General features: G+C 39.9%; 1 protein-coding gene across 2 annotated transcripts in view; it reads left to right on the top strand.

Annotated features, from left to right (window-relative positions):
• RASSF8 (Ras association domain family member 8) overlaps nucleotides 1-16643 on the top strand; it is an 89523-nt gene that overhangs the window by 54476 nt on the left and 18404 nt on the right. For both annotated transcript variants that reach the window (XM_055808377.1, XM_055808376.1), the window contains 2 exons: nucleotides 11892-12038; nucleotides 13870-14063. In XM_055808377.1, coding sequence (XP_055664352.1) covers nucleotides 13961-14063 — 103 coding nt within the window. In that variant the 5' untranslated portion in view covers nucleotides 11892-12038; nucleotides 13870-13960. The remainder of the gene's footprint in view (nucleotides 1-11891; nucleotides 12039-13869; nucleotides 14064-16643) is intronic.

The raw sequence follows: 16643 nt of genomic DNA on the forward strand, positions 1-16643 counted from the left end.
CCTAGCAGTGGAATTCAGATAAAGTGATACTGTTCTCTAGTTTCCTTTTCTCCATTAAAAGGCATGAGATTGTATGAATATAGCTTTATGCTGTAGCTGAATGTGCCTTAAATTTGTGTAAGTGAAAATTGGAGGTATTATGCTCTACCTCCGTATACACCTAATGTTAAAGCACTACTAAAGCAGTAAAGTATGTTACTAACATTGAAAGCTCTCAAGTTTGGTTAGTTCAGCCTAAATGTTTCAGCTTCCAACGTCTAGGACGCCAGTGAGCTTTTGTAAGTGGAAGGACTGCAAACAATTGAACAAACAGGACTTCAGCTCCAAAGTTGTTTTTTAATTAAAGGCTTTCTCTTCTGCAGACTACTCCCACATAGAGGGTTGGGAACTCCTAAGTTTCCATGCATAGAATTTTTCTTTATTCCCCTGGGAGGACAACAAACTTGACCACCTACAAAGGATTCAGATATTGCAGGGAAAGCAAACTGCTTCCTCTCCAGGCAGAGACGGGGTGGGTATGAAAATAAGAGGTGAAAGTTTTGGTTGTACTTTTTTTTTTTTCTTGCAATCCATGTGCAACATGATTTCATTTTACAGATAAATCCAAACCACTCCTATCTACTATTGACTGTGGTTACACACACAGATGAATTTTCAGGCAGTTATAGTAACTGTTCCAGATCACAGTTTAGGTTGGTCAATATGTCAAGGAGGGAATGGCACTAAAATTCAGGTTACGGTAAAAATGCATTCAAAGTGAGCTTACTGTGATCTTTAGGTCAGGGGGCTGGGTTTCTTCCTTTGAGAGCAGATTTGATTCTTTCTTTTCAAAATGTTGCTGAACTATATTGCTTCTAAAAGCAAAAAGAGGAAAACAATCAAAACTTTGTGACTGGAACATTGTGAAGAGCTTGTTCTATACAGCCATCGTGGTCTATTTGGAACCCTCAAATTTATAGGACAACATACTTTGTAAATTAAGCTTTATTTTATGAGCTCATTAGGAAAGAAAACGGAACATGATAAACAAGGGATCAGTCCCCTATATACAGACTGGTTTAACACATGAGTTTGCTAATTCATCACTTAATTCATGAGGTTTCTAACTCACAAGTTCTCCGATTCATGACTTGTCACCCATAACTGGTAACTCCTGCACCTATGAGTGGAATGGTTACCTAGCCAGCGGTGGGAATGCTCCTCCTTTCTCCACTGTCATGGGGTAGGCATCCCATTTATTGCACAAAGGCCTCAGTGGTCCAGCTGCTGTTGGATCTACTTCAAAAAGTTTTGGGGTAAGCCCATGCATTTATACCATCCAGCTAGGAAGTTTGGTCTATACTGTCTCCATGAGTTAGCATATTCTGAAGAAACTACCAGACAACCAGTATGCACGGATTATGGCTGCAGGAGATGGCAAGATGCAGATGGTAATGGCTGCGTAATGACTCTTAGCTCTTTTGAGGTCATCGTGTCCTGCCTATGTATGGCCCTTGCTTTGACCTAATGGTGCTGCTCACAGCATGCATCAGCATGAGCAGTGTTAGCCAAAATCTGAGCAGGAGTTAACAGCCACACTAGCTTGTAGACAGCAGAGCTCAAAGCATTGTCTAGGAGCTCAGGGACAGTCTGGGATCTTCCTGTCCGCAGTGGAAGGCTGCTGCCTTGCAGTCCTGGCTCTTCCAGTACCTTCCTTTTGACTGCACCTCTACAGAACATGGCTGCTTGTGAACTGTGATACCTTTCAAAGGACTTCAGCATGGGATACCTGTATGTGTACAACTTGCTGCTTATGCAAGAACATTCCACTCTAAAGTGATAAAGGTTTGAGCAATCTAGTTCTGCTTCTCAATCTATCCATATCCATTCAAAACCAGGATCATGAAATGCAAAGAACTGCCATTAGCAAATTGGGCACTGTAACAAAATTTGCGTACTTGATTTCTGGCAGATAAACAGTTATTGTAACCTTCCTAATACATTCCCTGCATAGTATACAATAGACTTCACTACAAAGTTGATCATTAACAGCTCAATGTGTTGTCTATACATCTACCGAGCTGCAGGCTATGTTTTCCATTATTATATTGCCTTTTCTGCTACTGTGCGGGTTGCTCAACTCTGTCCGTGCCCATGGCTGGGTTATTTACACAGTAAAAGAAAGGAAGAAGAAGTAAAGGAGAAGGGAGAAGATCATGAAGACTTAGATCAGCATTTGTTCCAGAACCTTGTTCTTTGCATATTTAACTTTGTTACAATACAATGATTTTGTGAGGAGGGATGGTGACACTAGAAGCTGTTTCTATATCTGGGGTGGGGAGGAAGGAGAAGAAGGTTCTTTAGGTGACTAAATTTCCAGGGGTTCCTTGGAAAACTTGAAGTTCACTTATCTACAATAATTAACACAAAGATTGTTTGCCCTTGGAATAAAAATATGTAGTGAAAACGTTAAGCAAAAAAAAGAACAACTCAAAAGATGGGGATCTTGGCAAATAAGATCAAAATTTTGAATCACTGGAGTACATCTGGTTTGGGCCACTCCATTTGTGGTGATTGAAGTTGCAGAGCCTAAGGCCTCAGCAGTTTCTGGAAATTAAAGCTCCTTGAACATATGAAACACATAAAAACATATGCTGTGTGAATAAACTTAAATTAGTTGTTACTGAAACTGTAGGCCTTTGTCACCTCTGCAGTAATGCATGTGTCCCAAGGACTTGCATGCCTCTATTTTGGTTGGTTTGGTGAGTGTTTTTTAAAGCTGGCCTGCATTATATGGATATGTTGTAAAACACTTGTACTTTATTTTGTATGGAAATCCAAGAAAATTTGATGTACAACTGTGCTAACAATGTCCAAATCACAGAACGTTGAATTGTTCTGCTGGATTACTAATGCTTAATACCCTTTTTAGAGGAATTGATACCTTCTTGTTGATAAAGATGGTTAGAAGCACTTGGGCAATTTGCAGCCATTAAATGTTGATGTTAAATGTGGCTTTTAATGTGTTCATTAAAATTCTTTAAATCCTCCTTTTTGATATATTATAGTTATATAATTTAGGTTTTAATTGTTGTTTTGGATGTCTGGACTCATTAATGCTTTCTGTTTTGGATATTAGATCTTTATTTGCTCACCAGCTTGCAACTAGCAGAAACTTTCTGTGGGCCCTTCCCCTTAAGTTCTTTCCAGGATTTAGGTTGCTTGCTAGGTAATTGTGCTTAATAAGCTATTCTGGCCTCCTAATGTTACATGGTATTGTATACTTCCATAGCTGCATATCAATAAAGATTAGAAATCCCAGCAACCACTTTAAAAAAGAAGCTGGCCAGGCTCTTTTTGTTAAGATCTGTCACAAAGTTCTAAATCCTTAACCCTCTGTTAACTCATTCACTGCTGCTGATGGCTAATAGCTGTCCAGACTACACAGGCTGTTCTGTGTTTCTGTGGAGAGGAGTCGTCCACAGAAATAGGTACTGTTTTTAAAGTTTGGTAAGAAAGAGCAGTGGAAACTAAAAATGTACTAATTGGATCTCTGGTGGGTTTTTTCCTTTTTTCAAAAAACCCAACACAAACTACAAGCTGGACTTTGTATTTCATAAGCAGTCTGATGGTAGCCCAGAGCACATGAGCACCTCTGCTCTTCACACAGCTTTACTGAGCAGCTGAGATGCTGTTTTGTTTAACTTGGACTGTATGTTCTTCAGTAGCAGTGCTGGGCATCCCAGGCATCTCATAATTAAGTTCAGAGACATATGGTGAAGAAGCACTGTGATAGGAGGAATGATGTTAAAATTCCTTCTGGAGGGACAAGTGTACTCCCAAAAGACTTAAGTCTCCAGTCTTCTGGATGTTTTCCAGGAGCTCTTTAAGCAGATAGTTGTTTGTCTTGGCCTCTCTAAAAGGCAATACAGCCTCAAAAAGAAGGTACGTGCTGCCCAGTGTGGGTAGGCCATGTGGAGAGGAGTAGATTAAGATCAGTTAGCATGAAGAGCAGTAGGATCACAACATGCCAGCTGTTGATCCATTGTGTTTTCATAGGCACTGTGTGGAAGTAGGTTAAGGGAGAATTTGAAGGAGGGTAATGAGATTTAACTAGTAATTTAATTTGGTGGAGTTTCTCTTCTGTGTGCATGTCTGGGGTGACTTTCACAAATGGACCATAAAGTGGTACAGTTAATTTGGGAAAAAATGTCTGAGAAGTAAGAAGGGCAGAGATGAGTGTGGAAGGGCTTCCTGAATGAAAAATAAGTAGAACCCATATAATGTACTAGAGAAAAGGGGAAGGCTGCTTTGCACTCTCTGCTTTTGGCAAGCCTGCTGACTCCAGAAAACTGTCCTGACATCATCATTCTGGGCAAATGGACAAGATGGGATTACTCAGGGTGCAGTGAGGAGGAAGATGTAGTCATTAAGAGTTGGGATGAAAGCCTGTAACTGCATGGCCAGTAATGAAAGGCTGTATCTCTGGACAGAATTGACACAGTGTCTGAAAATATGGGGGAAATTGGTAAGTGGAGAAAGTGGTGCTGCCCTAAAAATTGTTGCAACAGAGATAGAAGGTAGAAACGGGAAAATGAAAACACTTTTTTTTTTTCTTGCTATATTGAATTTGACCTAACACCCATTTTTCCATTGGTATTGCAGACTGACTTTTATTTAATTGCTGTCAACTTTTGGCATAGAATGCTGTTTTTCCTGAAGAGCTCTTTGCTGGGTCATTCTATGAATTCTTTAATTCTCTTTGTAAGTGATCTTTGCAAGACTGCTTCCCAAGGACAGTTGTGTTTGCAGTAATGATACTCACCTCTACACTTGCTCCTCCCAGTGAGTTTTAGTCAAAACTAGTGACTTGGAAAGTGTGAAGTTCTTCACAGTTTTGCTAAAATTATTAGCTGAATAAGGTAGATATACCTAAGTATACTCACCTCCTGAAGTGGTGTTGCAGTTCCACATCAGTTTTGAGGCAGTGTGGCCAGCTGGCCAAGCAATGTAGACTTAGCTTGGAATTAACTGTAGCACCACCACAGCACTGAAAGCAGGACTATGGGAATTAAGTCATGCAGTTACTTTAGTCCATAAGCTATTGCTGTGTATTATGGTTACCTCAGATTTTGCTCTAATAAGTAAAATTACCCAAGCTCACAATTGTCTGGAGAGGGGAAACAAGTGATCCAGCTGAGTCCTATAAATGGGAATAGAAGCAGTGAAAAAGTTCTTTTGTGCTTGGGGAAATACGGAAGTAAGCATAGTCGAGTGTAAATTTCAAAAAGGGATGGGTACCCCCACTTGTTTCTCTTATTTGCCTTAACTGTAAAAATATGTTCCAGATTGCTGGGAGAGTAACTTTAAGAATTATCAAAGAAATGTCGTGAATAATGTAGCTGCTCTCTGAATAAAGCTTTGAGATTATGATTTTTTTTAAAGTTATGTTAAGTTGAAAGTGCCTCACCTTATTTCTGTTTTATGAATTGCATTTAATTCCAGTGAGATTTCTTTTCAGTAGTCATGTAGTACTGTGGCTGTAAACCATATACTTGCTTGACTTTTAAAACTTCAGCTAATTGAAATTTAAATAGATATTTAAGTAAATAGATACATACATCTTACAGATGTAAAGATGTTGTTTGGTGCATCCTTCGGTGCAAGCATGCAGGTGGAGAAATGGGCTCATTTGCATCCAACATTCCCAAAAATATAGAGGAAGAGGGTGTTGTGTTTTGGTCTGTATCTTGAAATATGAGAAGTATAATAAGGTTTTTGTATGCTTTTCTGAGCTTTATGAAATTTCTTCTCAGTTCACATTTGGAGTCCAAGGAACACCTCACTCTGACAGCTGTGACTCAGTGTGTCTGTGGTCAGATGACAAAGCTCAGCAAATGTTGCATGTGGGCTGACTGAAGCATAAAGCACAGTTTTGGCCCTACAAAACCAAAAGTTAAGCCAGTTGTTGCCAGAACGGAGCAGATGACCTCATTGCCAGTAGTGTAAATACTGGCAGTTGCACACAAATGCCTTCAGCCCGTCCCTCAGCTGGCCCTAAGTGTTTGCAGAGGAACCGTATGGGGAGAGGGACATGTTGAACGGATGGGGCTGTGTCTTCCTTGAAACCAGCTGAGAGGATGACCTATTCTCTCCCCTTTGAAGCTGGGGCATCTAGAGGTGGAAGGCAACTTTGAAGTAAGCTGTGTGTATCATACAAATATTTTTCCTACAATGAAATAGCTTGCTTATTCCTCTGTTCTTTGCTTTGTTTTCTTTCACTCCCACAGCGTATTTAGACCATGTTAGAGATGTATAAATGTGACTTCCACTTAATGCTGCTATTAATAAAGTTGTGGTTGCAGTTTTCTCAAATGCTTTGTATGTTTGGTACTAATGAAGAACAAATACATAAAGGGCTCTGGAAGACATTACAGTGTAGTAAACATACGCCTGTTGACTTGAGATGATGACTCATGAGATGTTTATTTAATGCATATGACTTCTTTTTTGAGCAGTTTGTCACAGTATTTATATGCAGTGCCATCTCCTTTGCTGACATATCTGGAAAAAGATACTAATCTGCCACAGAATAAAATATGTCCCAGCTGCTAACAGTCTTAACCTCTGCCATGTTGCTAAAAAATATACAACCCTTCTTAGAATGGTGGTGGATGGTGAGGCTTTCTAGGATGGGTCCATTCAGTCTGGCCTCTTTAGTAGGATTGGGATGTTTCTTTCCTATTGATGCTTTTGTTAGTAGCTGTAATACAGAGTGAGGGAAGAGAGTGCTTCATGTAAAACCACCTGCAGATGATACTTGAGCCCTAATTCTGAAGCAGAGTCAATGCTGGAACTTAGTAATTAAGCCTGCTTGAACTAGATTTGACTCTTATCAAAATAAATCCTACCTCAAGAGCTGAAAGGAAGTGGTACATTCAGTATTTTGATTTGCTGTTACACAGCTTAAATATAATACTTTTAAGTTTTAAACTTTTGCTTTGAAACTGACTAAAATGTAGTTAGTAGAAGCAAAGATCCTTGGGACTCAGACTTGAGAGCTATCACCATCTCTGAAAAGCCCTTGGGTTTTTGTTCCTCCAGCCCATGTGGAGTTCAGGTGCTTTTTATGTCTAATCTTAGGGAAAGGAGAGTATTAATTTCAGAGTTGTTGCTGTTGAATTAATTCAAGCGTGAGAGTGAAACTTGCTCTTAAAAATGCAAGGTTTTCTTCTTAAGAGTGAACAAATTAAAAAAATTAATAACCCAGCTGTTTCATTAGCTCACCTGCTCATCTGTCTCCTTTCAGACATTTTGTGGTGATTTGAAAATGTTACAGAACACAGTTGTGTTAAGCCTTGTGGCTTCAAAACTGTGAGTCAAGATACAAGGTGTGAGAGACTATGATGGGTTTTGAAAGCATTAGCACTCCAGCCATCAGTATGTATTTGTGACAGCAGGCTGAACTTAGTTTTCTGTAAAGGCAAGTAATTTTAGACACAACCTATGATGATGAAGATTTCTAGCTACCTTATCTCCAGTACTGCAGCTCCCAAGTTGGTGAACTCTGTTTTGTGCTGCAGCTCAATTATTGCTAAATGGTATCTCCAGGTTTTTCCAGTTTGTTACTTGTAATCATGAGCCAGCTTAGTGAATCGAATTGGTGGTAGTGGAGAAAGAGCCCTGGTGCCCTGTTAATGAATTTGGGGATGATCTTTGTATACTGCTGTGGCCTTCAGCTCGCTCATTAAAGGTCGCCAGGGACAGCAAGACTTGGATACAGCCTTCATCTCTTTTGTTGATTAGGAAAGAAATAAAAAGGGGGAAGGAGGGGAAGAGACAGGTTGTGCTGAGGCCTTTGAGATGGCAGTCACTTGTTTCTATGTGTCTGAAAAGGAAACGTACTACATACTGGACGAAGATGGCTTAGAACAGCAGGCAACAAAAAATCCAGAGATGCAAGGGTTGAGATTAAAACATTGTGAGGCAAGAAGATGCCCTAAAGACAAACACACTTCCTGAAGTCAGCGATCAGACTGAGACTTAAAATACTGAAGATAAAAATACAGCTTTCAAGGTAGAATTATTATTTCAACTAATAACTTGCCTGATAGTAGCCATTAATAAAATTTCTTTAAAAGACATGATGGAGTGGATGAATTCTTTACCTCCTCTTATCACTCCCCCACCCCCAAGTTAATGGTTCTTTCTGACCAGCTCTTGCCAATACAAAGAGAAGAGAGACTTCTAATTTGACTTTTCTGTGCTGTAAAAATTGTAGCTCAAGGAGAGGTGGGGGATGTCCTCTAACTAGTGAAGATATCTGTTGTAGCATCCCCTGCTTCAAAACAATTATCTCGTTTCTCTCCCCACTATATTGTTAGCTGTGTTGTGCAAGGAGAAACTGCAAAGCAAGCCACAGTTCCTGGACTAGACAGCTGAGGGTTCTTGGGTGCAAGTCAACTAGTAATTTGTCTGAGAAACTGTAACTGTGGGACTTCTGGAGAATTCTAGGCTATCCAGAGGCGAGGCAAGATGTCTAGCAGCCATTGTTGCTAGAAACAACCTCTTTTAGGGCAGAGTTTGCATAAACTTGCATGTGGTGCTGTCCTCTCCTCTCACAGGTAGTGTGTATGTACACAGAGTTTGCATGTGTCTTGGATACTGCTTGTGGCATCTGGATTTTGGCCTGACCATCTTTTGGCCAGTCTCATGTGAGGAAAATTCCTTGGTGCTTAAACTCTCTCTCTCAAGCTCGTTCTCAACACTATAATCTTCGTGGTTGTGGGACCTGGGGTTGGTTTGTTTTAAGCAGTGCTTATTATCTCAGAGTGATCTTTGGGACCGGCAGAAGAGTAACACTCTGCAAGAGGAGATCGCTTAGTCCCGCTGAAAAAATTGGATGCTACCTCAGTAGAAACGCTTTCTTTTCAAATAGTTGTACACTAATTTCAAAACAACCTGTTCCTTTCTAATAAAATTGTGTGCAGAATGTTTTTCACTTGATGTTTTGACTTGAACCTGCTGTGAAAAGTTTTTGCCCATTTATTGATGGGAAGCACTGTATTTGGTAGGATACTTAGCCTCCTCCCTTGGACTGATGAAGGAATTTTGCTAAATACTAGTTAGTTTGTTTCCAGTAGCCAAATCTGTATCTGCAGTCATCTTTATCTGGAAAATATTACTTTGCCTTATACCAGGATTCTTATGGTAGAGAGGATCTGCCAAATGCCCCCCTGTTCATGGGGGTACTGTCATGCTCTTCTGGAGGGTTTATAAGCTCTTTCAGGGCAGCTGAACAGGCTTATTTGTACTTGTAGGGAGCGTGGGGTGTGTTTGTTTATTTTTCTTTTTCAATCAAGCCTTGCTTGCAACTAACTATTAACAGTTTCCAGCCTGGGTGGAACAAGCCGCCTCTTTGTCCAGAGCCTTATCTGGTGTCATAATAGGGAAAGGCAAGGAGCTCAACTCGGCTGTAGTGCACAGAGAATGAGAAGTTAAGGGAAAGTGCTAAACTCTAGATGATGTTTGGTTATAGCTAATTATGAGTGAAAATGTGCTCACTTTTAGGTATACTAAACAGCATGCTGGTTATTTGTTGGGGGAATAGAAAGCTACTGAAGTGGTTGGTCAAAATTCTGCAGTTGGCGTCAGCTGCAGCAGGATTTTAGCCCTCACTTGAGATGCGTGCTTCTTTCAGAGGTGTGAACTTTCTAAAGATTAGAAATGAGATGAAATCAACATCTTAAGTTTAGCTCTCACAATCTCTCATGACTTAACACTTCTGTCAAGGATAGATAGATCTCGAAAACATCTGCTTGGAACATCTCTTTTTCTTAAATACAAGAAAAGCGCTTTTGTGCTTCAACAGTTCTGCCTATCTTCTGTGAAGTTGCCTTTTTGTAGTTTGTAAACTAGCTGTGAAGAGGTAGCCAAATAGTAGTGTGTGTGTGTGTATATATGCTGGATTTTTCTACACTTATAAACTGAACAAATATCTCAAAGAGTAAGATATCATCAGCCAGTTAACATAAAAAGAAAATTCAGGGAAAAATTGTTTAATGCATGGCAAATGATGTAATGGTGGAGGCTTTCGGCAAGGTTAGTGGGGAGTAAAAAGCAGGTGGGAGAGGGGTGTGTGTGTCAGACTGCAGGTGCCCGGTTCCACTCAGAAATACCTGTCCCTATGGAGCTGATCACAGTAAAAGCGGGGTGATGCGGGGGGAAAGCTGTGATCAGAGGCATGCTTTGGCTTGTGTGCCTGTGCTCAGTACATTAGCTTTGTGTTCCTGTCCCCATCATTGCTAAAGTAAAAAGTTATGCATGAGATGAACTGGGTTTGAATTTACAGGACTGTGAAACCTTAAGTGAGCTCCCCCCCCCCCCCAACCCCCCCCCCCAACCCCTTTGATTGGCTTCAGAGAGAAATGTGTACGGTATTGGGGGTGAGGGTTATTTTGCCTTCCATGTTGCAAAAGCGCGATGTGCATTCTGGACACAAACTTCAAGGTGAGGAATGTGTTTGGGGCTGTCAGAATGGCCCTCGGTGGAAAGGCAAAGAAGCTATTGATGGTACATGAGTTAACTGTCAGCAAATAAAGAACTAAGTACGTATGAAGGAAAACTACATGCGAATAAAAAGGTGTTATATAGTTACAAGTGGGAAGCAGGAACAGTCATCTGGCCAGAAGGTTTTCTGGTTTTCAGACCTCTCTGTAAACTTCTACTGCACTCCTGGAAACCAAATCAAATCCTAGATTTATTTTTTTAAAACTTACTGAAGATTAGCATTGCTTAGAAACTATAATGGGACACTGATTTCGGCACATTTCTGATGTCTGTGTATATTCTGTTTTTAGTGGCAGGAACCTGAAAGAATCCCACTAGTGCCTGTGGGGCACACAGTCCTTGAATTCAGGCCTGCACGTGGGTCCGATGGCAGCACGTACCGCAAGCTGCTTTTATTGGTTTGCTATCGCTATTTAGTCTATTAAAACTATTTGCCCTGGAAGAAATGAATGAGAATATTTCCCCTGAGCTTGGATGGTTTCAAAGACACTTTGTTCAAATCATTTGCTGCTTCAGTGAATGTTATTTTCAAAATTAGAAGTGTCAGCAAATATTTTGTTATTAAATGATGCCTCTCTTTAGTAGTTTTTGGGTTTGTGGTTTTGGGTTTTTTTTTAAAAAAAGATGGACAGTAGGAAAACAGATGACCAAAACTGATCTGCACTGAACACAAGACTGTACTTTGTGTGCTGACTGGAGGGAAAAAATGCACTTGCTGGCTTGCTAAATCGAGATAATACTTTGGATGTTGAGAGACAGAAAAACAATTAGAGCTGTCGAATGCTTTGCTGATGCGCACGTTGTCACATGGGGAGATGGCTTGTTTTGTGCCCGTAAGTCTGAACTGTTCAACTCTCAGCAACATAGTAAGTTAATTAATGAAGTTCTTCACGGCTGGGCTTGGAATGTGAGGTCTGTTTATCTGTGAAGACAACTGGCCCAGGAATAAACAGCAGAGGTCACTGATGTGGCCTGTTAGGAGGCGTTCTGTCAGTCACTGTTACATTACAGGCTCCTAACAGGCGGCTTCTGCTTAGTTTATTGGTACATTAAGACAGTGTTAACTGGACTGAAGTGTTTCTGTATTTGTGCACTTAGTACTTGTGTGGATAGTAGCTTCCTTTGAAGTATGTAACTATGTGGGAAAATGTTTGTTAAAAGTCTTTGACCTCTTTGGGTTTTCAGGTGCTTACTCATGCCTCAAAATACTCCATTTCTGTATATACTGGTATTCTTAAAAACTATCGCCTTTTTCTTTTTTTTGATTAATTTTGCAAGCATATTTGACATCTGGTTTTGCTTATACTTTGGACTCATTTGTGTTTCCTTTGTTTTCCGAACAGATACGTTTGGACAGGGATTTTGGGGTGTGTGTGCTAGACTGACTTTACAGCAGACTTGCTCAGTGCTTCTCCACGAAAGCTCACCCTGTCGATGGAGTGTGACACCCCCAGGCTTTGAGGTATGCTGCTGCTGTCACAGCTTGTCAGGTAAAGATCAGTGTGTCTTCTGGATCACGTGTCGATATTTGTCAGCTGCTGCATAAAGTGTTTGGTTGTAAAAGGGAAATCATCTTTTTGCTCTAGCTTGAGGGCTGTGCTAGTACATCTTTCTGATGCAAAAGGAGATGAGCACCTCACCAGGAGAAAGTGGCTCTTGTTAGACTGTAAACATGAACTGTTAGCATAGTTTTTCCTGCACCATTTCTGCCTCCATGTGCAGTTCTGTTAAATCCATCAGCATCATCAGATTCCACATTTCTTGTGTAACCCTACCCAGTTTGTCTTCACTGATCCCTAAATAACTCTCAGATTTCTTTTACTCTGCTCCCATGTTATCCATTTTCCTGGTACTTAATTCTTCAAAAATATTGTCTTTAGTTTTATCACTTTATCCATATTGGATTACCTGAATACGTGTGCTCCTTTTATCATATTATCATGGTTTATTTTTCCTCTATGTGTTTAAATAACTCAGCTATCGCATTAGGCCTTTTTTTTTTGGTAATTTTTAGTGGCGTTTTGGTTTTGTTTTTAGAGCAATCATTGGTAGTTTGGTTTTTGTTTCAGTTTTGGGGGGAGGTTTTACATTTTTAAGATGACAACTCTTGGAGCTTTTACTTTTGAAATTTTTGAAATTCAGCATCTCAGCATTTCTAGCTAGAAATTTACTTTTGTGAGCCATGATGCCAGTGGATCTGTTTCTGCAGAAGAAAAGCAGCCCCTGGAAAAGCTGAGCTCATAGCAGGACCACTAAAGTTCAGATCAGTAATTGATCTAGAAGTTAACATAACGTAAACCTTGAGCAGCTTGACTATTGGTAACAAGACAGCAGAGAGCAAATGGCTGATTGCTAATCTAGCTCCTAATTATGCTAGTCCTAATCCAGCTCCCTAGATTTCTAACTTCATTTCTATGCTTCAAAGTTGTTCTTGCATTGGAGTGCGGAAAGAGAATTTTGGACTCATGCAACTTCTTTGTTTCAGACAAAAGCAACCCTCTGACCATTTTCTTTCACTTACAAACCTAAGGAATTTTCTTCTCTAAAATTAAATCAGGAGCTAGTACGATTTTGGTGTTATTTCAGCAAAGGCAGTAGAACCATGCTCAAAACAGAGAACTTACTAGACTAGATGATATGGCTTGCTTTTTTGTTTAGTATCATTGCAGTCCCTATGGAAAAACCCAGAATAACACATCAACCAAAGTCTGTTTCCTTACAGAACCAGCACAGTGTTGGCAAGGGTTAAACCAGCTCTATAACACTTTCCCTGATGCATCTTCTTTTGGAGAAAGAGAAAGCAATCTGTCTGCCTGCCTTCCTTTCTGGGTTTCCCAGCATTGATCTAAATATACAAGTTTGTTGGGTCTAGGAACCTTCAGCTGCTTCTGTATGAGAGCAAGGTTGGACTCATGGATGGCTGTAATTAAAAATGTTTCCCCCTTCTTTTGCTATATCACCACCTGCTAGAAATTACTGAACAAACACTGAAAGCATCTATAACCCGTCTCTTGAGACATCCAGGCACTATATAAAGGAAGAGGAGCACCTGTTATGAGAAACAGTTATGAGTTACTCCAGAGTTGTTCAGTGCTATTTCTCTTGGTGCTCTTTTTGTAACAATTTTTAGTATTTTTAGGAAACAAACTGTGGTGAAACTTCTGATATGTGTACAGAATGGGTAGACGTTGCTAAAGCGTGGGATGTTTGATTCCTGTTGTTTTTAAAGGAAGCTGTGTTGCCTCTTCTACCCAATAGATGTTAAGGTAAATTTGCTTGGTGATGCCTCACTATAAACACCAGGATTTTCCTCTCTTCCAGCTGCTGAGAAGCCTGCTGCATTAGCTCTGGTGTCGCTGCAAGTATGACTTGACTGATTTGCATTCATGGCTCTTGGATGATTTGGTGAACCATGGAGCTCAAAGTATGGGTGGACGGAGTCCAGAGAATTGTGTGTGGGGTCACCGAAGTCACAACATGCCAGGAAGTTGTCATAGCCCTTGCTCAGGCTATTGGTAAGTAGCTGTCAGCTGGATGTCTGGGAACTGGGATGAAGCTTTTTTTTTTTTATGAAGCTAAACTGGGGGAAGGTGGGGTTTCACTGAGTATCAGTAGACCATGAATGTACAATACACAGTGGGATAACCTTGCAGTGTAAACTTGTAGCCTTTGATTTTTACCCTGTCAGAGAGAGATTAAAAAGGAAAAAAAGAAACACGTTGAAATTTATAAACTTTTATTGAGTACAAATGTATTCTCTAAATAATAATAATAATAATATACTGTTGTTGTCAATGTTTTCAGTACCAAAGAAATACAAAAGCAGTGCAAAGCAATTGGTTGGCTTTCACAAGCTAATGAAATTCCTTGAAATTATACACACAGTAAGTATCCCTAGCTATACTGGGAATAGAGTAGATCAAGGAAACAACCTTCAAGTTCTCCTCTTACTTCTGCACGCCACATAACTTGGTACTGGTGAAAGGGTAACGAAGTCTGTTTGGTGTTAGCTATTTGCAGAACAGGTTGGGAAAAAAACCTAACAACCGTTCAGGCTCCACTACAAGAAAAAGCATTCATTCAGTCTTGTCAGATCTTTCTCGGTGACTGAGAGCATCCTGAATAAGCCTTAAGGATTAACTTCATCCCTTCAGTGCTTCCTGTGCTGAATCTTATTCTTCGCTAAAATTTTATAATTGGCTTTACTCACTCCTTAAATTTAGGCATTAAAACTTATGTCTTACCTAAAATTAAATTTATAATTTAAGGGCTAGCTTTTGCATTTTTCAGTATTCCAACAATTTTGCAAGACTCTACTTTCATCTGATGGAGTAGAAGACTGGCACTTCTATATCTTAAGAGAATTGAACACAATGCTAGAGCGTGTACATTTATATGCATCAAATACCTTTTAAAGTTTGATTTAAAAATTGTGGAAAGTCAGTATGTCTCTAAAATTTTGTATTTGATGGTTAACTGTTAAGTGTGCTTTTACTATTTTAGTTGCAGCTTTTAATGCTAATTGATTTTATTAATTCCTTGCTTTCATATGTCATTTTCTGCCTGTAGGGTTTTTTAAGGCACGATTATGCTAGCATGATTATTTCCCAGTAATGATTAAGGAGTGTTACGTATTTAAAAAAATAAAGTGGTTGTGATAGACTTCTGTTCTTTGCTTTCAATCTCTCTTTCATCCTGTTTCCTATCACAAAACAAAAAATGTCAGACTCCCAATTCAAAACAATAATTTAATGTTCGTTCGCCTGCGTAATTTCTCTGTGTTTTTTCTGTATCCTCAGTTATTAGCCTGAACTCTGAAAAGACTCCATCAGCCTTGGAAATGCACCCAGTTTTTGTCAACTCAGCAGACTTCCTTTTCTGTAACACGTCACCAGTTCATCTGAGGCATGCAGCTCTGATTCCATGCAGAGTTAAATTTCAGTTACAACCAGAGCCAAATTAAGATAATCCTTTGGAAACTCCTTCCTGAGGCAAATATTCTTTCTAGAAAACATCTACAGTAAATGCGGTCCAGTTTCTCACTGAAGCAGCAAGGACAACATTAAACACCGTATAACTTAGGCTTGTGTGTCTTTGGCAGCTAGGGCTTTCCCAACCCTGCTGTCAGGCTGTTCATCAGAAAAGCAACCATATGTCTGCTCCTTTGATTTGGCTATAGGTACCAGCTTACCAGAAATAATTGTCACTTGAATTTGAATGGGAATCTATTCAAATTTATCCCTCTAGCTCTCACCTGACATTTGGTGATGGAAAATAGCCAGTCTTAGTTGGCTTCCTCCTTGGTTGGCTCTGATCTTATTTTCCACTTTGTGAATGCTGAAGGAGCCAGACTGCATAGTTTAGCAGGACTTAATATTATTTTGTCTGTCTGTTGCAAAGTTTGAGATGCTCCTTTTGTTTTATCGTGCCTTACAGTTTATTGCTAGGTCCGTGACTTAAAAAATAGAACATGCACATACACACAGACAACACAATAGTCTTTTTTGAGCCTGCAATATGAACTGCAATAAGTGTATTATTTGTGTTGAAATGCAGTGTCTGGAATATCTGCAAATTAACTTGCTTTACAGCCATATCCACTAAAGAATGCACAAGCCAAAGACAGTTCAATTAAGACATCCATAGTTCAAGAAGCTTCTCATGGACAGACTGAAGCTGCCTCTATTCCAGAGATATGAAAAGTAAAGCTTTACGATGTATTTCAAAAATAGGAAAATCAAAATTATAGAATGGGCTGTGGTTGGAGGGCACCTCTGAACAACATCATCTGGTCCAACTCTGCTGCTCAGAGTCAGCTAGAGCACCTTGCTCAGGACCATGTGCAGTCAGGTTTTGAATATGGCCGAGTAAGGAGACTCTACCACCTCTCTGGACCACCTCTTCCCAGTGTTCAGTCACCCTTGCAGTAAAAATGTTTTTTCCTTACATTTGAATGGAATTTCTTGTATTTCAAGAAACTTCTTTTGCTGTCACTTTGTCAAATGCAGGGCTGTGCCTCCTGATCTCCTGCTGTGATAAGAGCAACAAAAAGGTTTTCATCTATGTACTTTCCAACTCTCCTGTCATGTGATGGA

The sequence above is a fragment of the Falco peregrinus genome, chromosome 6 (genome assembly GCF_023634155.1).
Source record: "Falco peregrinus isolate bFalPer1 chromosome 6, bFalPer1.pri, whole genome shotgun sequence".
Lineage (NCBI taxonomy): Eukaryota > Metazoa > Chordata > Aves > Falconiformes > Falconidae > Falco > Falco peregrinus.